This window comes from Nuphar pumila, chromosome 1 (genome assembly GCF_984573655.1).
Source record: "Nuphar pumila chromosome 1, dmNupPumi1.hap1.1, whole genome shotgun sequence".
NCBI lineage: Eukaryota > Viridiplantae > Streptophyta > Magnoliopsida > Nymphaeales > Nymphaeaceae > Nuphar > Nuphar pumila.
The window spans coordinates 7,965,836-7,987,849 of record NC_143249.1 but is presented as its reverse complement, the minus strand read 5'-3'; the positions used below and the strand labels follow the sequence as shown (position 1 = coordinate 7,987,849).

Here is a 22,014-nt window from a genome sequence, read left to right as displayed (position 1 = left end):
GGTCCAAAAGGCGAAGCTTGGTGAGCCATTTATCTATCGCAGAGAAGTCAGCGGTTCGGGTACAGGCAGGATATCCCGCTGAATCCGAATCCAAATCCGTTTAGACCGATCAGTAATGTTGCGAGCCGATATGGGTGATATTTTGAAAATGTTATAATTCTTATCGCGATATTAACGCAATAAAAACGTTTTTCACATTAATGCTTTTTCTTTATGGTCTGCACAAAAAATTGATATTTGCAACAATTTTTCTCGCCAAGATGTCTGCTGATACGGAGATTTGTGTCGTTGGAGATGATCATTCAAATTGAACCCAATCCAAATGTTTTTTTTTATGACGAAGTTGCCTCCCAGGTAATATCCGGGTCGGGTCATAGACACCCAAGCCCTTACTAAGCCCACCAATGAAAGGCACCTGCACACCCGGTGATCCAATCCGAATACCATTATCCAAATCTCAATACTTGCAAAAAATATATATAATTATGCTATCGTGTACCTTGATGGGAATCCAATAAGGGCATATTCAATCGGTTTTATGAGTCCTATTTTTGCGTTCTTTCTCTCTAGAGCTACAACTTTGATCACTTTACAATTATTAAAATAGACTTTACAATTATTAAAATAGCCTCAGACTTCCTCTTCTAAAAGAGCAGGGAGGGGCCATGTGCCATGGCTAAGTGCCATAGCCAATCACATGACAGCATTTCATGTGGGGGCTGCACTCAGTAACTGTAGGCCTCAAGCAATGCTGTCATGCTAACTTAAATGCTCTTTTGATTTTAAATCCCTTTGAAAACAAACCAGATCCGATCTAACTAGAACCAAGCGCAGTACACAATAAGCAGGGGAATCATGATTTTGCATGGTTCGGCTGGGGCAGGCCTACATTCGTGGTAATCTCTCTCAACGAAGAGAGGGTTGTATTTGTTACTCCAACCTTGTGACAAAACAGGATTTAAGAAAAGAGATCTCAAGCCTAGAGGCACGTTCTTAAAATTGCTATCTTTAGAACTTCAATCGCCTCACTTCGAAAATTTTGAAGATGCGAAAAAAGGTTTGTTGTGACTGAGTTCTTAAGATACAACTAGGCTTGAACCTCAAGAGAGTCATTGCTTCGCAAGAACATATGATCTCTACCACATTTGAACTTTGCAAGGCAAATCGAGAAGACAAAAAAAGAAGACTTAAGAGTCAGAAAATTCTTGTTTTTCCAAAAGACGAAAATAAAAGATATTTATAGGCTTTTAAAAAGGCCAAAACGTTTTACGACAAATGAAATTAATGGTCATAAGCCTGACGGTTTAAAAATAGGATGAAAAGGTACATGAACGGTCACCCACATTTGACTGTCAATCAAAGGCCTTCAAAATCGTCCAACAGTCACACTGCACCATAAACCCGATATACATGCAACTTAAAGCCTTTCAAACGGCCAGATAATATGAAACCGAAAAAACAAAACGGTTGCACCTAATATGCACCTCATACCGCTGTAAGCGTGCAAAATGCAAAATGCAAAAGTGTGTGCGTCATCAAAACGCCTCAAGCGCTTTTGCGCGCACATGTGCGCGAACGACGCATCCGTTCCTGCACAATGTGCAGCAACGTCCGCAAGCCACCCAAAGACACAAGACGAATAGAGAACATAACATGTATTTAAACCACTAGAAAAACTTATTTCTCTTAGATATGGGACTAAACTTTTTAAAGCACTTTTGGTGAAAAGAAAATCACCAATTTTAAAAGTTTTCTAACTCTATTTATAGAGCCCGGACATGTTACAATTAGGGGTGGCAAAACCTGGCACGACCCGCCAACCCGCCTCTTAGGTGGGTTCGGGTTTGAAAAAAATGAACATGTTTAATAAACGGGTCGACCCGCCAACCCGACTGACCCATTTAATAAACGGGTTAGGCGGGTGGGTCAACCCGTCAACCTGCCAACCCGACCCGTCAACCCGAGAACCCGTTTACCCGACCCGCCAACCTGACCCGTCAACCTGCCAACCCGACCCGTCAACCCGAGAACCCGTTTACCCGACCCAACCCATTTATTAAATGGGTTGGCGGGTCGTGTCGGGTTACCCGTTTATTAAACGGGTTGGGTTCGGGTTGAGGTATGCTGACCCGCCAACCAGACACGATTGCCACCCCTAGTTACAATATGGAATGGAGATCTTGGAGTTTCCTTCCCAATCATACATAGTTTCTCAAGATTACAAACTTTCTTCTCTTTGAGAGTTCTGCTTGATTAGGAATTCTTTCCAGCGAATCAGTTCCACAAGTAATTTTTTTCTTGATAATTCAAGAAAAAACCCCATCACCGACGGTGCATTGGCAAACAAGATTGGAATCATTCAACAATGAAATTAATGTTTGTTAAACTGTATTTCAAGCTAACACTAACACGGATGCAGATTTATACTTTACACAAATATGCAGTTTTCTTTTTTCTTTTTTTGGAAAACTATGATACAAGGATTTTTTTATGATAAAAAGAAATATTTTGGAATTTTAACATATAAAACTATATAATTTTTAAGTTTTTAGTAAAATATATAAATAGTGTTGAATGTATCATGTGTCCATGCCACACACACGTGTTAAATAGACAAAAGACCCCAAATTCAAATCTGATTAGTCAGCTTCGGTAGCCAAATTAAGCTCCGATTAAAAATCAGATTAAGATTTCGTAATAATTTTTTATTGAAATCAGAATCCAAATCCAATCAAGTGTAAATATCAGATTTTGGATTAGTGGGATCCAGATTCAGTTCTATCTTTTTTTCATCCAACTTTGAATCCAAATCCAAATCGGATTAAGTCTAAATATCAGATTTTGAACTAGCCAGATTCGGTTCTATTTTTTTCATCTGACTCTGGATCTGATTAGGTCAGATCTGATTAAGTCGGATTTGATAATGCCTAGATCCGACCCATTGACACCCTATTTGTCTTGCATGAAATTTGTCAAACAATGCATCGCCAACAGCACCAACAGGGGGCTATGCTTGTCTGGTAAGATCAGCTATTTCAGATCACCTTGTGTTGGGACGTTGCAGGTTCAAAACCCAATGGTATAGTTGTATAACTGGTAAGGGTCTGCCTAACCCCGGTTTGCCTTAAAAAAAAACACAGGATCTGATGACTCCCAACATTTTGTGAACCTGCAGGGACGTGGAAGTATTATTTTAACAACACGGTACCTGAAAGCCTGACGGGCAACCGGCGGATGGCTGACGAGATTTCTCCCAAGACAATGGGCACAACATTTGTGAGGTTTGTTGCTTGCAAGATTGGTTTTAAAAGGAGGTTTCATATGGATCAGACTAAGTGTCCAACCCAAACCCGACTCATTTACATCCACAGCCCATATCCAAAGTCCTAAAACCGAGTCTCAACATTCGAAGCAAAACGAATTAAAGAACCGGTCACCAAGCATGAGAAATCCCGCAGGTGAGATCCCGTTTGTGGTATGGGTGCAAATGGGTCAGATTTAGGCTAGACCTTATTAAATCCGAATTCAAATCCAAAATACAAACAATTGATCAAAATCGAATTAGATCCAATGAGGTAAGGTTGAATGTGAATCCAAAATACAAGTAATAATGGATCCAGAAAATATAGACGAAAAACATGCTATTTACATGTAAAATTACAAACAGATCGGATTTTGATATGAATCAATTCCAGATCCGAATTAAAATACTAATTAGAATCCGAAATTAATCCGACTGAACAGATCCGAATCCGACCCGAATGCACATTCGGGTTTTACTTAAAGGATCCAAATCCGGAAATCATATTCAATTTCGGATCGGATATCCGACCATATCCGATACATTTTCAGCCCTACTGCGCGGCAAAATACCGGCCCTCGACGGACGCGAACCGAGCGGGAGAGGAAAGCGACCCGTTCAGACGGTATAAAAGTCGCCGAAGGGAAGCTCTCCTTCTCTGGAAGGAGAAGAAGAAATTTCGATTTTTTTTTCCTCATTTTTCCCTTTCTTCTTCTTCTCTCTCCTAGAGTTTTTCCGGACGCCATGGATGAGGAATACGACGTGATCGTGCTCGGAACGGGCCTCAAGGAATGCATCCTGAGCGGCCTCCTCTCCGTCGACGGCCTTAAGGTTGGGCTCGATCTCGATCTTCATCCCCTCTTTTTGTTTCTCGAATCACTTCTTGTTGTTTTCTTCGCTTTCAGTGGTTTTGATCGCGATCGGCGATTGTTTGGCCTAAGATCGGTGTCCTTAAGCTATAGAGAATTCGAATCCGTGCTCGGGTTTCGATTTTCGGTCCTTTTCGGACATCCAATTATGATGTTTGAGCGATGCAGAAGCTTAGATTTGGTGAGCATTCTCGGGCGAGGGGAATGGCGGTGCTGCATTGTTGTTTCCTTGGGTCTGATACGGCTTGGGCTCTTGATCTCGTTTGGTCGTGTGACTTTATTATTGAATTCGACTATATCATCGATGAACTTATGAGGTTCCCGTTTGTAGATGGTTAATGATTTAGTTTGTTTCGTTGATTTGATTGGGTTTTTTAGTTGTCAATATCTTATGATCGAAAAACGGGAGATTATGGTGTTAACACCCGTGAAAACCAAGTGTTATCGGGTCTTGTAGGGAAACCTTGACAATATGATTGTCCAAGATAAGAGGACTATTTTGCTTGAAGAGTCCTTACATTCGATAGGTTTGTATGATGACGAAAAGTGTCGTTATTTTTTAGACGAATAATGCAGAGAGTTCGTGTTTGTTCCTGATTTTCAATGTCTAATTGTTTGTGTGGGTTTAGTTAATTAATTTCAGGTCATAGCTACCGGTTTGTTGGATTTTAAGAATTTCAATGATTATGCACTGTTAATTTTTCGGAAACAGTATTTGGGAGTATCGAGGATGAAAATAAATGAGATTTAAAGTTAGCAAAACAGTGACATGATTGATGGATTGCCAACATGGTGTTAAGGTTAGCGAGCATTGCTGATTTTGTTGCAATGTGTTTGGAAGCATTTTCAGTCATCAATTTTTTATTTGAGATAAAAGACTCATGTCGGTGGTCTCTTTGTTACAGAACAATTATTTAAAACTTTCTCATAGTATTTTTTTTTTAACTCAGAGAATTAAGCAGAGATTTTGTTGGTATTTTAAGGAGAAACCTGGGAGAGTATAAGAAATTTGGAGATTTGTGGATTAAATCTTGGAAAATCTCAACATTTAACCACCATTTCTGTTTCTTTTCTTTTTTCTCAAGAAAAACTTGTGAAGAATCTGGGGCGTGTTTGGATAAATTGAGTTGCAAGGCTAGAAATTGCAACTCCTTACAGAGTTACAGTGCCTGGTGTTGCAATTCCCATCCGGAGACTGTTACTCTTTGCAAATGTGAACTTTTGCAACACCATGTGGAATGAACGTTAACTCCTAGAATTTTTGGTATTGGAAGAAAAGCCCAATATATTAGCTTCTGAACGCCATGTGTTCAATCATTTATTATGGTACTTCATTTAGAAGGTATGGTGCACCTTTAATTGGTAACTGGTAATTTTCATGATATTAACCGTTAAATAGTTGTTTTAGTCCGGTAGTCTCATGGTACATGGCCTTTGGAGACTGATGTAAAAGAATGTGTTCCTTTGAAATTAAGTTAGACACTGCTGCTAAGTATGGCTCCTTTTCCAATTGTCGCACAAGCCTTATTCGTTCATTCTGTGGGGATCATAATGGAGGCAAGTGGGCACAGTTGCCATCTCACCAACTGCTGAATGTCTCCTTTTCTGCTAGGTCATGGATTATGTGAGCTGCCTTTCAGTTGCTTATTTTTTCCAATTTTCCTTTAAATCTATGAATACATTTTTAGATGTATTCCTGTAAGATTTGCTCTCCATAGAAATGTGGCTTAAACACTTTAATCTATGTCACATAGGTGCGGCAAAAATATAATAAATTATATATATATATATATATATATATATATATATATATATATATATATATAAAGTCCAAAAGTTGGACATAAATGACCCTGGGTGCGTTGACTGCACCCAGGGTCAGGTTGACCACATCAGGTGTGGGTGCGATGTGGGTGCGGCACCTAGTTGAAGAGTCCCTGTGACATAGACTTTAATATAAGGCTAATATTCTTAAGATTTATTTTTGACACGTGAAATTATTCTATTAAATTGTTTTCGTAAGGTCACCATAAAGTTAAGGTATATAATCAGAAAATTAGTGGCTTACTTATGTGATCTCTCTCTCTCTCTCACACACACACATCTTGGTTAGCCACTCTTTTGGTTCCATGAGATAGTGCTGCAGAATTTATAATCAGCTTTCAGCAACTTCTCCACCATTCTTATTGGTCATTACTTGTGATAGGTTCTGCATATGGATAGAAATGACTACTATGGAGGAGAATCGACTTCACTTAATCTCATACAGGTAATGAACCTAGGATTCAGGCAATGATGTTGTTTAGTGCCTTAAATGTTCCTTTGTGATTCTTTTTTTCTTTATTATTTGTAGCTTTGGAAGAGGTTTAGGGGAAATGACAAGCCTTCAGGAAGTCTGGGATCAAGCAAGGATTATAATGTTGACATGGTCCCGAAGGTAATCCAGTTCCTTTATTACCGTAACACCGGCCCTTTTCCATTTTATCAGATGCCCAGAGCATGTATTCCATCTTCCATGCAATTTTTTTACTTTTTAGCATGTGCAATTGAGTTTGGAATAAAAGACTTATTTACCCCTTGTCTATTTTAATTCGCTGGCTTTAAAGTTAGGAGGGATGATCCATAAGTTTAGAGTTATAAGCTAATCACTGCAGATGCTTGAGCTTTTTATCTAAGATCTAGTTGAGAGGATATAAAAAATTTATGCTCCTGCCTTATTCAAGATTCACAGTTTTTCCTTTTTCATTAAAGTAAATTTTCTATTGCCCATGCAGATAATTGCATGTTTTCCTTGTTTAAAATTGCTATACCTCTGCCATGTACAAGCTATAATGATTATAATCTTGGATTGACAGTTGTAACTTGTAAACAATCAGTGCAGTTCTATACAATCCCAGATGACCAAACAATTAAACATGCACCTTGAATGAACCTACTTGCACTTTTCATCCTCTATGATAGAGATGCGAACAGATTGGATGCATGCTGGATCTGGATCATGACAGATCCGAATTCTAAACTGAAATGAAACCAATAGATCACAATCTGAGTCCAGATCCAGACCACATCAGATAAGGTAAGCTTGAACCAGATCTGAAAGATGTACGATCTATGCCACAATGATTCATGGACTCGAGGGCATGGGATTCAATCCAACTCGAAAGTTTGAAAATATTTCAAAATTGAGACAAGAGGACACTGTTTTTTTAATCAATAAAAAAACTATTTTTTGAATATTTTTACATTAAAATAGTTTTTTATTGAAATACAATTAAAATGTATTAAAATACTATTTAAAAATATTAAAATAATTTTGTATGTGTCGTGTCCGTGTCCAAGCATGTCCGCTCGTGTCACCATGGACACACAGACAAAACGGCATGTCCCTGTGACATAGTGTACGATAATGCTGGATCTGGTAAAAAGAAAAACAAGATTTGTGCATGTAAAAAATGCAATCAGAGTGGATTTTGATCTGAATCCAAATTAAATCTAACCTAAAATACTGATCCGAATCCAAAAAAAAAATCCAATTTAGCAAATCTGAATCCAATCCAAATTCATGTTTGACCTTACTTTTAAGGATCTGAATACGGAAATAGGATATCAGGTTTGGATCAGAATCTGACTATCCGTCCTACTCTAAGATGTTAATCTTATATGCTAAATCCACCAAGTTTGGCTTTAAAAAGAATATGTAACACCAATTTGTATTTAGTAGAGATTTCCAATTGGTGTCATTCATGTTTAGTTTTGCAATTGGACATATAGATATTAAAAAAAAATGATTACTTTAACGTATATTTACCCAAATTTCAAGACTCCTAAGTTATAGTTATTCCTATATTTATGTGAAGTATGAACATTTATAAACCAGTAATATGGTCTTGTATTATCCTAGTCATGGAAGAATTAAGCACACACCTTGAAGGCTTCTGCCTACTCTTTCCTCGAGTCACTAGATTCACACATGCACAATCCTGCATTCCTGAATGTACGGCAGCATAAACAGCCAGGTGTCTCACCAAAAAGTATCTGGTTTCTGTCATTCTGAAAAACCATGAATTTGCTTGTCAATGCAATGGAAAGCACTAGATTGTGACTTACTTGAAAGGGTAGTTCAGGATGACCACTTGTAGGACTACTACTACCGAATTAATAGTTATTATTTTACTGTGACTTTTTACTCCTTGAATAGGTAAGCTTTTTATGGCATGCATTTTCAAGAAAAGGAAAATTTCAGGCTTGAAAACCTTTTTTATTGTGTCTACCTTTGTCCAAGATCAGCTTTACTATGAGGAGTAACTTTCCCCCTACTCAAACTAGAATATGTTTTGGCTTCAACTCTCCATTCCATGTTCATGGAAGCCACTGAACCTTTTTATACTTTCAGTTTATGATGGCAAATGGTGCTTTGGTGCGAGTTCTTATCCACACTGACGTTACTAAATATCTAAGCTTTAAGGCGGTTGATGGTAGTTTTGTATACAACAAAGGAAAGGTATGTTATTTTCAACATAATTTTTTAATTAATTTACTGAATTTGCTTTGAAAATTTGCCAGCTCTTTGTTGTTCGCTTAAATTGATTCTCCTTTCATTTGCTGTCTCAGATACATAAGGTGCCGGCTACGGATGTAGAGGCACTGAAATCTCCATTGATGGGACTCTTCGAAAAGCGCCGTGCTAGGAAATTTTTTATTTATGTTCAAGATTATAATGAGAATGATCTAAAGACACATGATGGAATGGACCTTACAAAAGTGACCACAAAAGAACTCATCGAGTACTTGTTTCTGATTCATAATTTTATTGTACTTGTATTAACTTTAAAGTTTGTTCATTTGACATATAAACTTTGTTTGAAGCCACAATCTGCAACACACACCAATATCTTTGTTTAGACAAATGTAGCATTATTTTGTAAACTTACAAAAGTTCGCTAATCTCATAATGACTTTCAAGCAGCTGATGTAAACATATAACACGAGTCACAACAAACCCGACATTTAGGGAAATTTATTTGACTTTTAGATTTGAAAATGCTTATCGTGCCTTGACATCTGAAGAAGTTAAGAATGTTTTGGATTAAAATTGTTTACTTTCCAACAACGTAAAGAAACAGGCTTTATATAGTTTACCTGCTTTAGAAGCTATTGTTCGTGGATAACAATCCTTTCATTCTCATAGCTTCTGTTTCACATGTGATGCAGGAAATTTGGATTAGATGAGAATACAATTGACTTCATTGGGCATGCTTTGGCACTTCAGAGAGATGATGTCTACCTAGGTCAGCCTGCACTGGATACTGTTAAGAGAATGAAGGTGAATGTTTTACTGTTTTTTCATGGTTTGCTGATATCTAGAGTCTTGCTGAAAGGATATTGCTAACATTAGGGCTTTTGTTTTGGATAGCTTTATGCAGAATCTTTGGGGCGCTTTCAGGGAGGATCACCTTATATTTATCCACTTTATGGGCTGGGGGAGCTTCCCCAGGTTTCTTTCAACTTTCAACTTCAATACTTTTGAGATTTTATATGTTTTCTCTCCTCAATGTTTAGCCATATTAAAATAACAAATTTCTAGGCATTTGCTCGTCTAAGTGCTGTATATGGAGGAACCTACATGTTGAACAAGCCTGAATGCAAGGTACTTCATCTTTCTTTCATCAATGTTGAAATCCTGAAGTTTTGTTTGAAGAGTTGCTAATATCTTCCAAAGATTCATAATGATTAGAATTTTTAAGTTCTTGTGGATTTAGCACTTTTTTCAACCAGAAATCATACTGTTCTAATCCAATTGCTTTGGCATTCTTCTTATTTTTCTGTTTCTGAATGTTTTCTTTATAGAATTTTCCAATTCCTTTTCAGTTTTTTGCTGATATTCAAGAATGCTATAGGGATTTACTTTGGACTTGGGGACTTTTTCTATCACTAACGTCTTTAAAACAGGTCAAATCATTCAGATAACCCATTTTGAACCTTAATTAATGTCACTTTTTGCAGGTGGAATTTGATGAAAGTGGAAAAGTTTTTGGTGTGACATCTGAAGGTGAAACTGCTAAGTGCAAGAAAGTTGTATGTGATCCATCCTACTTGCCAAACAAGGTAACTATCATCCAGCATGTCACTGAGTTTTCTATTTTAAGTGGGTTATTTGTAATATACTTTCAATTACCATTTTATAACTTCAACAGGTGAGAAAGGTTGGGAAGGTTGCCCGGGCTATTTGTATAATGAATCATCCCATCCCAAACACAAACGATTCACACTCAGTGCAGGTTATTCTGCCTCAGAAGCAACTAGGACGCAAGTCAGACATGTATGGCTATGACTTTTGATTTTTCAAGTGCTTTTGGTGTCAATTACAGTCACTATGGGGACATCATTTATTTCAATCGCATGCTTGCTTGTGCTTGTCTGGACGTTGATCACCATACATGCTATTTAATGGAGCTTCAGCTTTTTTTTGCTTTTGTGGTTCTCAAGTTTGACTGACTTGCTGCTGGCTTAACCATAATAGCCAATGAATTGAAAACTAAAATGATTCTTAAATTTTCTTATGCTCATCAGTGGAAATATTTTCCTTAAATGCAAGATTTCACCTTTTCTTTATGATCTGCATGGTGCTCAAGAGACGTTGGGTCCAGGGTCATTATCTTTTATAGACTGGGTTTTGACTTTTGAGATATGAAGCCTGCTCATTCTTTTTTATCCATGCTTCTGTTGGTCACAGGTATGTGTTCTGTTGTTCTTACTCTCACAATATAGCACCAAAGGGGAAATATATTGCCTTTGTTTCCACGGAAGCTGAGACTGACAATCCAGAGACAGAACTGAAGCCTGGAATTGATCTTCTTGGACCTGTTGACGAGACATTTTTTGATACCTATGACAGATATGAACCTACTAATGATTATGCTAGTGACCATTGCTTCATATCCACTGTGAGTGATTTCTTTCTCTATTAAGACTTGTTCATTTTAGGAAAAAGTTATGGTTGAGTTGCCTTGTTCATTGCATAATGTACACTTTTTTCATCACATGAATTGTATATTGGGAAGTAGAAATAATTATTGAGATGCTTTATACAGAGTTATGATGCAACAACACACTTTGAGTCAACAGTGCAAGATGTACTCAAGATGTATACTCAGATTACTGGAAAGGTATCTTCTGAATCTTAGAGAAACCCATTCTGCATGGTTTGTGGAATTTTGAATTTTCAGTTTTATAACTGTGAGAAAACTCAAAAACTAAAACCCTCATCACTTGTTCATATTAGACATGGCCAAACTCTCACAGTATAAAGACACATCTATTAATGTGTCCTAATGCTTTACAGATAAGGGAGCCTGTTGCTTCATCTTAAAATGCACTATTTTATATTCTCTTCCATTTCAATGTGTCTTGAGTTGAGAACCTGATATTTATGTTCTTCACATGCTTAGTTTATCAGGTCCCCTAGGTTTCTATAAAATTAAGCATATTCATCTAAATAAACAGTTTGTTTAAGTCACCAAGTTCAGGACAAACGTCCTTTAGTTATTCTGCCAGTCGTACATAACTTAACGGTCACAATCAGCTATGTTCTTGTCCTACCGCGAACTGATGCTTCAGATGATTTAATGGGTTCAGGCATAAAATATGGACAGCCATCCCATCAAATTGGTGGGAGCCCTACTCCTACCCTCCATGCATAGTGTGCATATGCCTCACGACAGAGCATGTACACTCCAGTCATCTGCTTTCCTTTTGCAGGGTGCTATTCCTTCAGGCTTCACATACTGCATAACCATTAATATAGGCTGGCCGCTGGTGGTATTTTTCTTTCACTGGACGATGTAAATACATCAATCTGATTACTGCTCTCTAATATGGTTTCAGGTTCTTGATCTAACTGTGGATCTGAGTGCTGCTAGTGCTGCTGAAGAGTGAGGAGTTTAGAAACACCTGTCAATTTTCTATTGTTCACTGCTTCAGCTTTATTAGTAAAATATGTCCTTGAGACTCTTTCAGTGCTTCTTTTTGGAACTTTAATACTGGCTCGAAATTAGATAATTTCTATGTGTAGTTGACCGTATTCATTTCTAACAGTATTCATAATGGATTTTGAAAGGAAGCACCTCAAAAGAAACGTGTACACCATTGCTTCCTCTCTGATTTTGTATTGTTTTCATAGCCTCATGCAATAAAAAGTAGATGATCGCATCTCTCTCTCTCTCTTTCTCTCAGCTATTTTTACCAATCTACTGTCAGATGTAAATGCCATTTTCTGACTTAAAAGAGTGTTGTCGCAATTTGGTGCAAGTCTGAATGCCACAATTTGTTGGTTGACCAAGACTGGATCCTGGGCAGAGTTTGTCAGAGGCAACCAACCTGCCCTAGGTCCATGCGAAAAGTCCTATTTTTTGAGTTCTGACGGCTTTTCCAAGGAAAGTGGGACTTAGGATCTGACAACCCCAAGCCAGACGGCCCAGACCTATGTGCCTTGCCTAAATGTACCATTTACGGTGTGAATCTTAAAGCCAGCCTGGTCTAGACCATGATCATTGCGACATTAGCAGCTTTGGCACTAGACCAGGACCTGATTGTAGCAAGACGAGCCATGCTAGCCCATTTACCAAACGTCTGAATCATCAGTCATTGCCTGAGCTACAAAAGAGCGAAGGCTTTGAGGGGCCGTTTGTTTCACTTCCTTTCATATGAAGAGGATCTACTTTCCCACAAGGTGAAACGAGAAAGTATGGGTGGCCCCCTTGACTTGCACCCAAAATAAGAGTTTTCACATGAAAACGCAGTCACAGGGCAAGCATTTAGCATGAAACCTCGTTCCCTCAGGTGGGAGTGTAACAAACACCCCCTTAACGATTCCCAGCTCAATAACCAGGCTTACCTTCATTCCACCAAAACGCACACGCCAGAATGCCATTTTAGTCTTTCACCAATTTTCCCACTGTGGGTCAACGGCTTTTCGAACTGCATCCATCAAATGGTCAAATTCACCCCCTCACCCAAAATGATTTTAACTGCAACCATTCCAACCTTCTCCAGCACCTCTTCTTGTCTTGAATAATGAACCAGCAGTTCCTTTAAGTGCTCAATCTGGCAGCAACCATGCCCATACAGATTCTGGCACCCTCATAATTGCTTATGAATATCATCATTAGAGGCTATGCAGATGGCGTATGACCCGACCCTCTGGAATTTTTTCACAATCCCATCTCAAAAACCGTTTGGCAATCGACAGTGATTGAAGAAGGATAACATATGAACAGTAAGATTTAAGGTATCTTTGAACATTCTGAATGTTTGCAAAATCATGAGTGAACTATTTAAGCAAATGCCTGAAGAAAAACTAGGGCTCTCGCAAACACCATCATGTGAAGTTCACAACTCCATTCTTTCATAAGTCTCAAACAATGGACTGACACTCGCAAGATTTTTCTAGAGATTCAAGAAAACGGAGTCACTGGCCGTGTTCTGAAAATAGGTGAACTTGAGACAGTTTTTTTTTTTTGTTGCATGAAGTGGTTGCTTTTCAAGTTTCAAGGCTCAAACACATTTTCATGCTCAGCCCAAGCACACATGCAGTCGGACTTCAAGTGCAATATCTTTATAGCTATCTTAACGGCTTGCAATCTCACAGATTCATCTCCAAACTTTGACAGATTCATCTTTAAAGTTGAACATTATAGACTAATAAATGAAAATCCTGAATGGGACAGAAACTTCAGCACCATGGATGGAAGGTTAAACTTTCAGGCCAGAAGAAACAGTTTGGAAGGGGTGAAAACGCTCTGCATATTCAACCCATACCTGTTGGGTTGTTCGCTGGTGATGGAAATTTAGCAAAGTTTAACAAGCCGACTTGCAAAAAGGCATTTGAGTTAGCCAACCGAAATATAGGTTTTATATCCCTTGTTAACCATTAAATATGCACCATGCAGGAGATGGAGGGCTGAAAGAGCGCAAGTGGGTTTCAACAGTAGGAGATGATTAGCGTTCCTGCTTTTACCTGATTGTTATTTACCGAGATGGAAACATGGAATGAAATGTTGATGCATTCATCATGGATGATCAACCAGATAATCCATTTAGCTTTCTTTTAAAGTGGAAAAATGAAAACATTGGGGGGGGTGAAGCAGATTCAAGTATTAACATTGTAGGAAGAGGAAAACAGAACACCTTTTAGGGTGCATTTGCATGCTGCGGAGACTTCTTCCTCTCTGTGTTTTTGGAGATATAAAATCTGCTAGATGCAAGGTTAAACAGTAATTTTCTTTTTCTTGGGTGATGTAAACTTTTACTTGAAGACAGCCTTCCCCAAAACAAAGAAGCTTAAACAAGGAGATTAATCAGAGGCAGCTTGATGAATACTTTTGGTTGAAGCTGAACCCCATAGAGATAGAGATGAGCTCCAATCAAATTGAATTGAGTACAGTACTTCAGTCTCGGATTATGGCATGCATGCATTTCACCAACAATCTTAACTTAAAATTCAACAGAAAAAACAACAAATACCAGCAGCACTAACTACATATGGGAAATGAGAGTGGTATACAATCAGAAATTCAAGCGCAACGTGATGTACTCGGGAAAGAACTAGAGCTTTACTCCTTTTTGGACTTGGAGAGGGACTTCTTCCTTTGACATAGCATATATGTGTACATGTGTGGGCTCCCTGCAAGATCACCATGTCAACCAACCACAGAATTAGAGACCTTTTAAGTTTACTGCCAACAATGTTTTCCTAAAGAGGACTGTTTGCTTGCCTGGGACATATATTCCAAGGACTGCAATCGCAGTATAGAAGTAATCAAATGAGAAGTTCCACTTGTTTGGCATCCTTATACAGTATTTATCAGAGCCCTGCAACAGTTCGCCAGATGCCATCATTTGTCATAGTTGTGATGTATTAGCAACTTTCCAGGAATGAATTAGTACAAGGCACAAAAGTTCACCGCAAACATTTTGAGATGCAGCCAATATTTTATGAGGGGCAGCTTAAAGATCTATCTTTGAAATACACCTCTGGTTTTGTGTATCCTAAATAGAATGCAGAAGATAGAAGCGACCATGGCTAGTGAATAATGGCCCAGTGGTGAAAAGAACAAGCTTTGGTCGGTGACAACTTTTTTTAGAATTAACAGTCCCAACAATGTGGATTTCTGTTTAAAATGTAAATAAGCGTCCATGGCCTCTTACCTTGATGTATGGAAGGGCAATATATATAAGCCCAACCTCACTGGTGATGCCAGTTGGATACAGAACCAAGAAGGTGCTATATCTGCAAAATAGTTTTGGCAAGACTGCAGTCAATTACAACAAAGACGGCCTCTTGAAAAAACTGAGAATTGAGGAAATAATGGAATTAGTACCTTAGCCACAAAAGCCAGGAAGGTGCAAAACCAAGGGCCTCTTTCATGCCAAAAAAGGAATATCGAATAATCTGCACCATAAAAACTTCATAAACAAGTATCATTCTGGAAGACCATCTTGTGCCAGAAATATTACTCAAAAAATGCTCAAGTTTCATGCCTAAATCCCAAGTGCTGCCTAAACATTTGCTGAAACGGATGTCAGCTATCACCATAACAAATCTAAGACACAATTCAAGGTGGAAACTAAGCAAGAAAACACACAAAAGGATTAGAATCAGATAGCAAATACAGCACCATATTTCAAACTTCTGGTCACTTAGATGATGAGCTGTGTTTCTAGAATTTAAAAGTGTTAATCTGTATCAGTTTTGCAGAAATTATTAACAAGGAGTGGAAGAAAAGAAAGTATGACTATTGTCACTAACAAGTGGAATTGTTCAATCAAAATGATTGGGCTTCCATTATGAATTATTCTTTCCAACAGTGGGTTCCGTTTTGCAAAGGCTGTGTGTGTGCATGTGTGCATGAACATGCATATGTGTGTGTGCATGAACATGCATATGTGTGTGTGCACAAGTATCCTTTGTAATGTCTCACAGTAATTGATGACATGAAAACCTAAAGAGTTGCTTTGCAATCATGCACGTTTGCTAAAAATGAACTTCATGATGTCACATCCCTGAATATATGTTGTGCTAGTTTTTTTTTTTGAAAGAATTGTGCTAGTTTCAGTTTACAATAGTGGCAATTATGCTTGTTGTACCATTACTGAAAGGTAAAAACACAGACTAGTATTTAATTTAATTAATCACCACTTTCAGATAGCAAATACCAATCGAATAGTTAAAGATGAAACTTATAAAATGCCCATACCTCTGTTATCGACCAACTAATCACCAGACTGCTAACAAGCATATGGGTCCTAGTCTGCAAATGAATCCCAAAATCCCAAGATCAATGTAACTATAACATAACACCTCTATCAAAAGTACAATCAACCATACCTCAGGAAAACTATACAAGATTCCCCAGGTCACGTACAATCTTGAACCTATCTGTGGCAATGTTGCTGTAATGGGAGACCTTACCAAACCTGACAAAAGCAAAAGCAGCAATTCTTAACAAAGTTCACAATGACTAACATAAACATAGTGGACAAACTTTCTTACCAACAAGGCCATGGAAAATCTGTCCAACGCATGAATCCAGTGCAAAACATCAGGTCAATAAAATTAGTATCTGAATGCACGATATCAAATTTTTTTTTTAAAGGTTATCCTTACTTCCAAAATTGCTGCAGTCTGAGCAAGCTGGAGAGGCCTTTCAACTGCATCATATACTTTGGTATGGTCGGATTCATACAAAGTTCTCAATGCTAGATATAAAACTTGAAGCCTGCAGAGATGGACAACTAGTTATAAACACCAACAAGAAAAACCATGTGCAAATATATTAGAAAATGGAAGCACCAAAATAAAGAAAGGAACATAAATTTAGATCTTTGACAACAATTTTTGACAAAAAAAATCAACCTTCCACTTTGAGAATACAATCAAGGAAAACAGGAAATTATAGCTGTTGGAGCATAAACAGCAGCATGTGCAGCCTATAACTAAGCCACCCATACTTAGTGGGAGTTACAACCTAGAACTACCTATCAGTATAGCATGATAAGTCAATTTGGGGAAATTTTGACATCAACTACCACAGAGATGACGGTATTCGAACTTATGTTTCTACCTTGCATCCTCTGCTTGTGGTACTCATGAAGTCCCCATTGTGTTCTTTTTTCATTTGCAACATCTGCCCACAAAAATGGACATTCTAAGTGCCTAGTAGTTTGCCAGCTTACAAATGAATAACATAAGGTGCAATATTAGATTAGCTCATATAATGGTTTTTACTTTTTACCCATCAGTAGGTCTAACTAATTTAAAACAAAAATAGTTAGATAAAATCAATGTGTCAAAATCTTCGATTCCAAATCCTTTTGAATATTGTACTTCATTTCAAACTTTTTATATAGCTTATTTTTTCCTGATATTTTCTAAAAATTAACATTTTTCAAATTATAGCGAGCCTTTCCCTCGCTAAGATTTTCTAAAGACTGAGATGTGTGACATTGTTTCTTTTACTATTTCATTTTCTGTATTCTAGTTTCATTTTTTTTAGATAAAAGGCTAAGTATTCTAGTTTCATTTCAGACAACCAAGTAATTCGATGGCTAACATGAACCATCAAATACTAACCCGTGCGTCCCTTGGTGTCCCTTCAGATGCCGGGCATGACCGACATCCTATCTCGCCAGCAAATAACCTTGCCAAGAATATGAATGCAATGCATGCATCATCTCCATCCTCCTCCAAGTGAGCCATACACGAGGTCGCTTACCAATCTACACAAAATATGCTATCATCCACTCCACCTATAACCTACACCTCTAATCAAAGAACAACGACGTCTAGACCTATAAGAATCACCTCAATATGAGCTCATGGATCCCCTGTGAACTGTGATATGGAGAGCGCATCCTATTCAAAGGCTTACTTGCAGTTCATAATCAGCGTTGAGATCACAGATCTTAAACGCAGATGCTGTTCCAGACATATCACTGTTTCATCTATCGCATAGCCTCCAAGGTTTTATTATGGCTCTTCAAGAGACCAGTTTGTCAAGGAAAACAAAATAATAGAGAAAAGAGTTTACGACACAAAATCAAGACACACTGAACGCGAATCGAGCTTCAAATCGGCTACTCCAACTCAGAACCAGCAGATCTCAAGCTCAATTGACACTGGTTTAGCGCGATCGGGTCCATCCGAGCTAAATTACAACCACCACATACAAAATATCACCAAAAATGGAAAAAATACCGAGAAACGCGTTGCTGGTCCATATAGAAAAATAAACAAAAACATAAAAAAGAAAGAAGAAGAAGAAGAAGGATTTACCATCCGGCGAAGACTGTCCAGTTGTAGAGCGAGAGGTATAGACGCCGGACGGCCGAAGCTAAACCCGCCATCAACGGAGCTTCCTCAGAGAGGAGATGGCGAATCGGAGAAGAAAAGGGAGTGGAAATGAGGTGGATCTAGGGGTTTTGAAGAAGGGGAATCAGGTGGATTTCTCCTCCTCCTCCTCCTTGTTATTGAGGGGGAGAAGCAAAGGAGAGCATGTGCCATTATGGGCCGCAGATGGGCTGATCAACAAACTCACAACCGAAACTTAAATTGACGCTTTTTTATATTCAACGGCATTACACCAAATACGCCTCCAATGTGATAGTTAACAAGAAAATTCTTGTTTTAAGAAGAATGGGATCATTTTTTATGCAGCAAAGCCCCAAGCTGGGCATGCAGCTGCACTACTGCTGACCATCCATCTGAACAATTTCTCTAGATGAACACAGCAAACTTTGAAATAGATATTTCTACCAATGTTGTATGTATATGTGCTTATCCTATCGGCCTAAAATCGATACGGTACTCACCTGAATTGGCTATTTGTTAATAAATGTAAACAAATACTTAAAATTAATTTTTATGTTATTTTAATGGTTTTAACATGTGTCACCTTCTAATTGATACAAAATATTTTTTAATTATTTTTTAGCCGATTCGGAACCATCCACCTGAGAATCAGTATCAGCATATTCACCTGAATCATTGTACAAATGATTCAAGACGGATACCAATACTAACATCATTAATTTCTACAAAAAGGAATTCTCTAAAACCCTCTTCTGGGTAGTCGTTTCTCCAACCTTGATCGGATGTTTTAATATCATCTTTTTGGGGTTTTCATGAGTTACGAGCCCACCATAAGTGTGGCTCCTAGGATTCTTATGTGAGATCGTTATAGTTACATTAGATCCTTTATCTTATCTAGATCTAATATCTCCTACTCGGTCATACACAATGAACACGCATAATTTCTTGGGTTATATTAATATCTAGGTATGGTGTTTTTTTATTTCCCGCATAATAAAACATTCACCAAATAAACACGCATAATTTCTTGGGTTATATTAATATCTAGGTATGGTGTTTTTTTATTTCCCGCATAGCTATGTGCAGTTTTCTTCATTTTCAAGTATGATAATTTTCACACATGCTATAAGTTATTTTCTAGGTAGTCATATGGTCTTTTCATAATCATATGGATTATGATTCTTTTTACATATGGTATGAGTTTAACCATGACATCATTCTTTCATAATGCACTCATTTTACATAACCATATGAGTTTCTCATCATGTCATAGTTTAAATCATAACCCTTAATGTGCAATACTATATTCAAATAAATACATTATATTGTGGGTCTCATTTTCTTAGTTAGTCATGAGATTCTTACGGCTCTTCCATTCCATATCATTGGATATTATTATGTCCATATGCATACTAGTGAAGTACTATGAATTTTATTCACTCATGAATCCATGACAAAATATGATTTACCAAACATCGTAAATACTTCTACTTTTCAAAACTTTCACCATAGTCAATACTCTCACTATTCACATGTATCATCATCATATACAACATGCTTAAATTCTTATAAGTTAACCACCACCTGGTCATTTTGGATCAATATATATTTCAATCCAAATAATCATAAGTATTATTAAAAACATGAATAACACAATGTTGCATACCATGCACAACCCCAACTCATTCTCGTTGAAAACTAAATTTCTTTTTTTAAAATAATTACGGAAACAACCTAGAGACCCGGGGCTTTATAGATACAACACATTTTAAAACCACAAGGGATCTTACACCACCATCATCTAAACCAAAATAACTTTATTCATTAATCAATAAAGTTTGAGATCAATAAGTAAAAGAATCTCAAATAAAGCTAAATATAGAGTTACTCTATCCCAAAATAAATAGTCAAACAGTCACGCAGTCCTCGTAGCTCCCTATAACAGTTGGTCTCATCACTGAGCTTTAGAGGATGTGAAAAATATAAGATATACGGTGTCAAAATAATAGATCCTGCGTAAGAATTTTTCTAATCAATTAAATAAGCAAGAAGAACACAAATCAAATTCATGCAACATTTTTATAGGAATACATCTACAACAAATTCATAATATAATTAACCATTCATGCATTAGAGAATAATCATCATGCAATATCAATATATCAGAATTAAAAAAATATGTAAAGATGCATGATCTAATGCAGAACAAGAATATTCATGATATCATGCATATGCATGAGTAACTTATTATCTTTTATCAGAATTTTTTTTGTATGCATGTCCCTATTAAATGCACACAAATTTAGTTTTACTTTCTATTAAAACCTGCGGATACTAAAAAATAGGTACAACAAATTTCTGAGTTCAAGTTAGGTCATCAGTTGTAGCTTAACACACAATTTGTATTTTATTAATTGGTTATACACTTTACCATCGACCGATATCAGGAATCAACATCATCTATCAGAACATTAAAATTCAGCATCTAATGTTGGGACACTAGGAAAATCAGCATCCACTAATGTCATTTTCTTGGTATACCAATAACAACAGTTGTGTCTACATATTACCCTCAAGCAAAGTAGCAAAAACTCTCTAAAACCGTGGTCGGAAGGTGAATCACTTAGTTGGGTTCAGGGGCATAACCGCACACATAATTTTAGTATCCCTATGGTTCTTCAAAATCAAAGTCCAAGAATCTCACACTATAGAAGGGATATCCAGGAAGAATATTAATTACATTGTTTTTATCTTTTTTATCAAAGAAATATTTATTTCTCAACATTCGTTTTATAATTCAGCATGCAAAACTCGACAACAAATTTTGTTTTGCAAATCAGCATGCAAAACACAAACACGGGACCTCAGCCCGTTATAATATAAAATAGTGCAATTAATTCAGAAATTCAATAAACATCAATTTGATTTGTGTGATGCATATAACTAAACATAGAGCAACACTTGCTCGTGACGCACATAGCCTACAACGATTTACTTTTGACCACTGATGTACCTTATGAAAAAACCATCGTGAACATGTGATTACACAATTATCCAAACATGTCCATTAATTCACATTCATTAAACATAATAAGAATGTACATGTATATCACTTTTTACATGCACATGAACACATGCTTATAAAATATATCTTTATTTTTATGTTTCATCTCATGCACAATATGCAAACATGCATGTGATTATGCTAGTGCAACCACAATGTAAATGCCAGGAATCATATTTTCATTATATGCATATGTATGTACACAACACATTAATTCTCATAAGCATGTGTAAACAACAAATCCTTTTGCCATTTCAGGCAAGCTCGAGTACAACACATACCCACTAAATCCAAGTCATGTTGCCCGTGCACGGAACAACACTGGTAGTCACATGTAAACATTCCAATGCTCATATGCAAACATACATAATCTAGACATTTAACATGGATGAAGTCTGAACTTTTATCATAT

The 22,014-nt window shown here is 37.2% G+C and overlaps 2 protein-coding genes across 2 annotated transcripts; one reads left to right on the top strand and one right to left on the bottom strand.

Annotated features, from left to right (window-relative positions):
* The first annotated feature begins 3,965 nt into the window (after positions 1-3,965).
* On the top strand, positions 3,966-12,392 carry LOC149847863 (guanosine nucleotide diphosphate dissociation inhibitor 2-like). Its single transcript, XM_090009644.1, has 13 exons — positions 3,966-4,132; positions 6,377-6,439; positions 6,524-6,607; positions 8,564-8,671; positions 8,782-8,954; positions 9,382-9,493; positions 9,584-9,664; positions 9,755-9,817; positions 10,174-10,275; positions 10,365-10,489; positions 10,904-11,114; positions 11,262-11,336; positions 12,055-12,392. Exons 1-13 carry the CDS (start codon positions 4,046-4,048, stop codon positions 12,103-12,105), a joined length of 1,335 nt encoding a protein of 444 aa, XP_089865770.1. The 5' UTR covers positions 3,966-4,045; the 3' UTR covers positions 12,106-12,392.
* A 2,054-nt stretch (positions 12,393-14,446) lies between these two features.
* On the bottom strand, positions 14,447-18,735 carry LOC149847862 (very-long-chain (3R)-3-hydroxyacyl-CoA dehydratase PASTICCINO 2A-like). The gene is made up of 9 exons (XM_090009635.1): positions 18,503-18,735; positions 16,835-16,946; positions 16,721-16,739; positions 16,556-16,644; positions 16,425-16,478; positions 15,549-15,619; positions 15,376-15,457; positions 14,943-15,039; positions 14,447-14,851 (listed from the first exon to the last, which is right to left on the bottom strand). Exons 1-9 carry the CDS (start codon positions 18,571-18,573, stop codon positions 14,781-14,783), a joined length of 666 nt encoding a protein of 221 aa, XP_089865761.1. The 5' UTR covers positions 18,574-18,735; the 3' UTR covers positions 14,447-14,780.
* Positions 18,736-22,014: the final 3,279 nt, after the last annotated feature.

Excerpts from the sequence above, each read along its gene's own strand:
- LOC149847863 (XM_090009644.1), top strand. The coding sequence starts at position 4,046 with ATGGATGAGGAATACGACGTGATCGTGCTCGGAACGGGCCTCAAGGAA. Across the intron at positions 9,494-9,583 it reads ATACTGTTAAGAGAATGAAG|CTTTATGCAGAATCTTTGGG; the intron begins GTGAATGTTTTA and ends TGTTTTGGATAG. Across the intron at positions 11,337-12,054 it reads ATACTCAGATTACTGGAAAG|GTTCTTGATCTAACTGTGGA; the intron begins GTATCTTCTGAA and ends ATATGGTTTCAG.
- LOC149847862 (XM_090009635.1), bottom strand. The coding sequence starts at position 18,573 with ATGGCGGGTTTAGCTTCGGCCGTCCGGCGTCTATACCTCTCGCTCTAC. Across the intron at positions 15,620-16,424 it reads TTAGTTGGTCGATAACAGAG|ATTATTCGATATTCCTTTTT; the intron begins GTATGGGCATTT and ends TTTATGGTGCAG. Across the intron at positions 15,040-15,375 it reads TTGCCCTTCCATACATCAAG|GGCTCTGATAAATACTGTAT; the intron begins GTAAGAGGCCAT and ends GAACTGTTGCAG.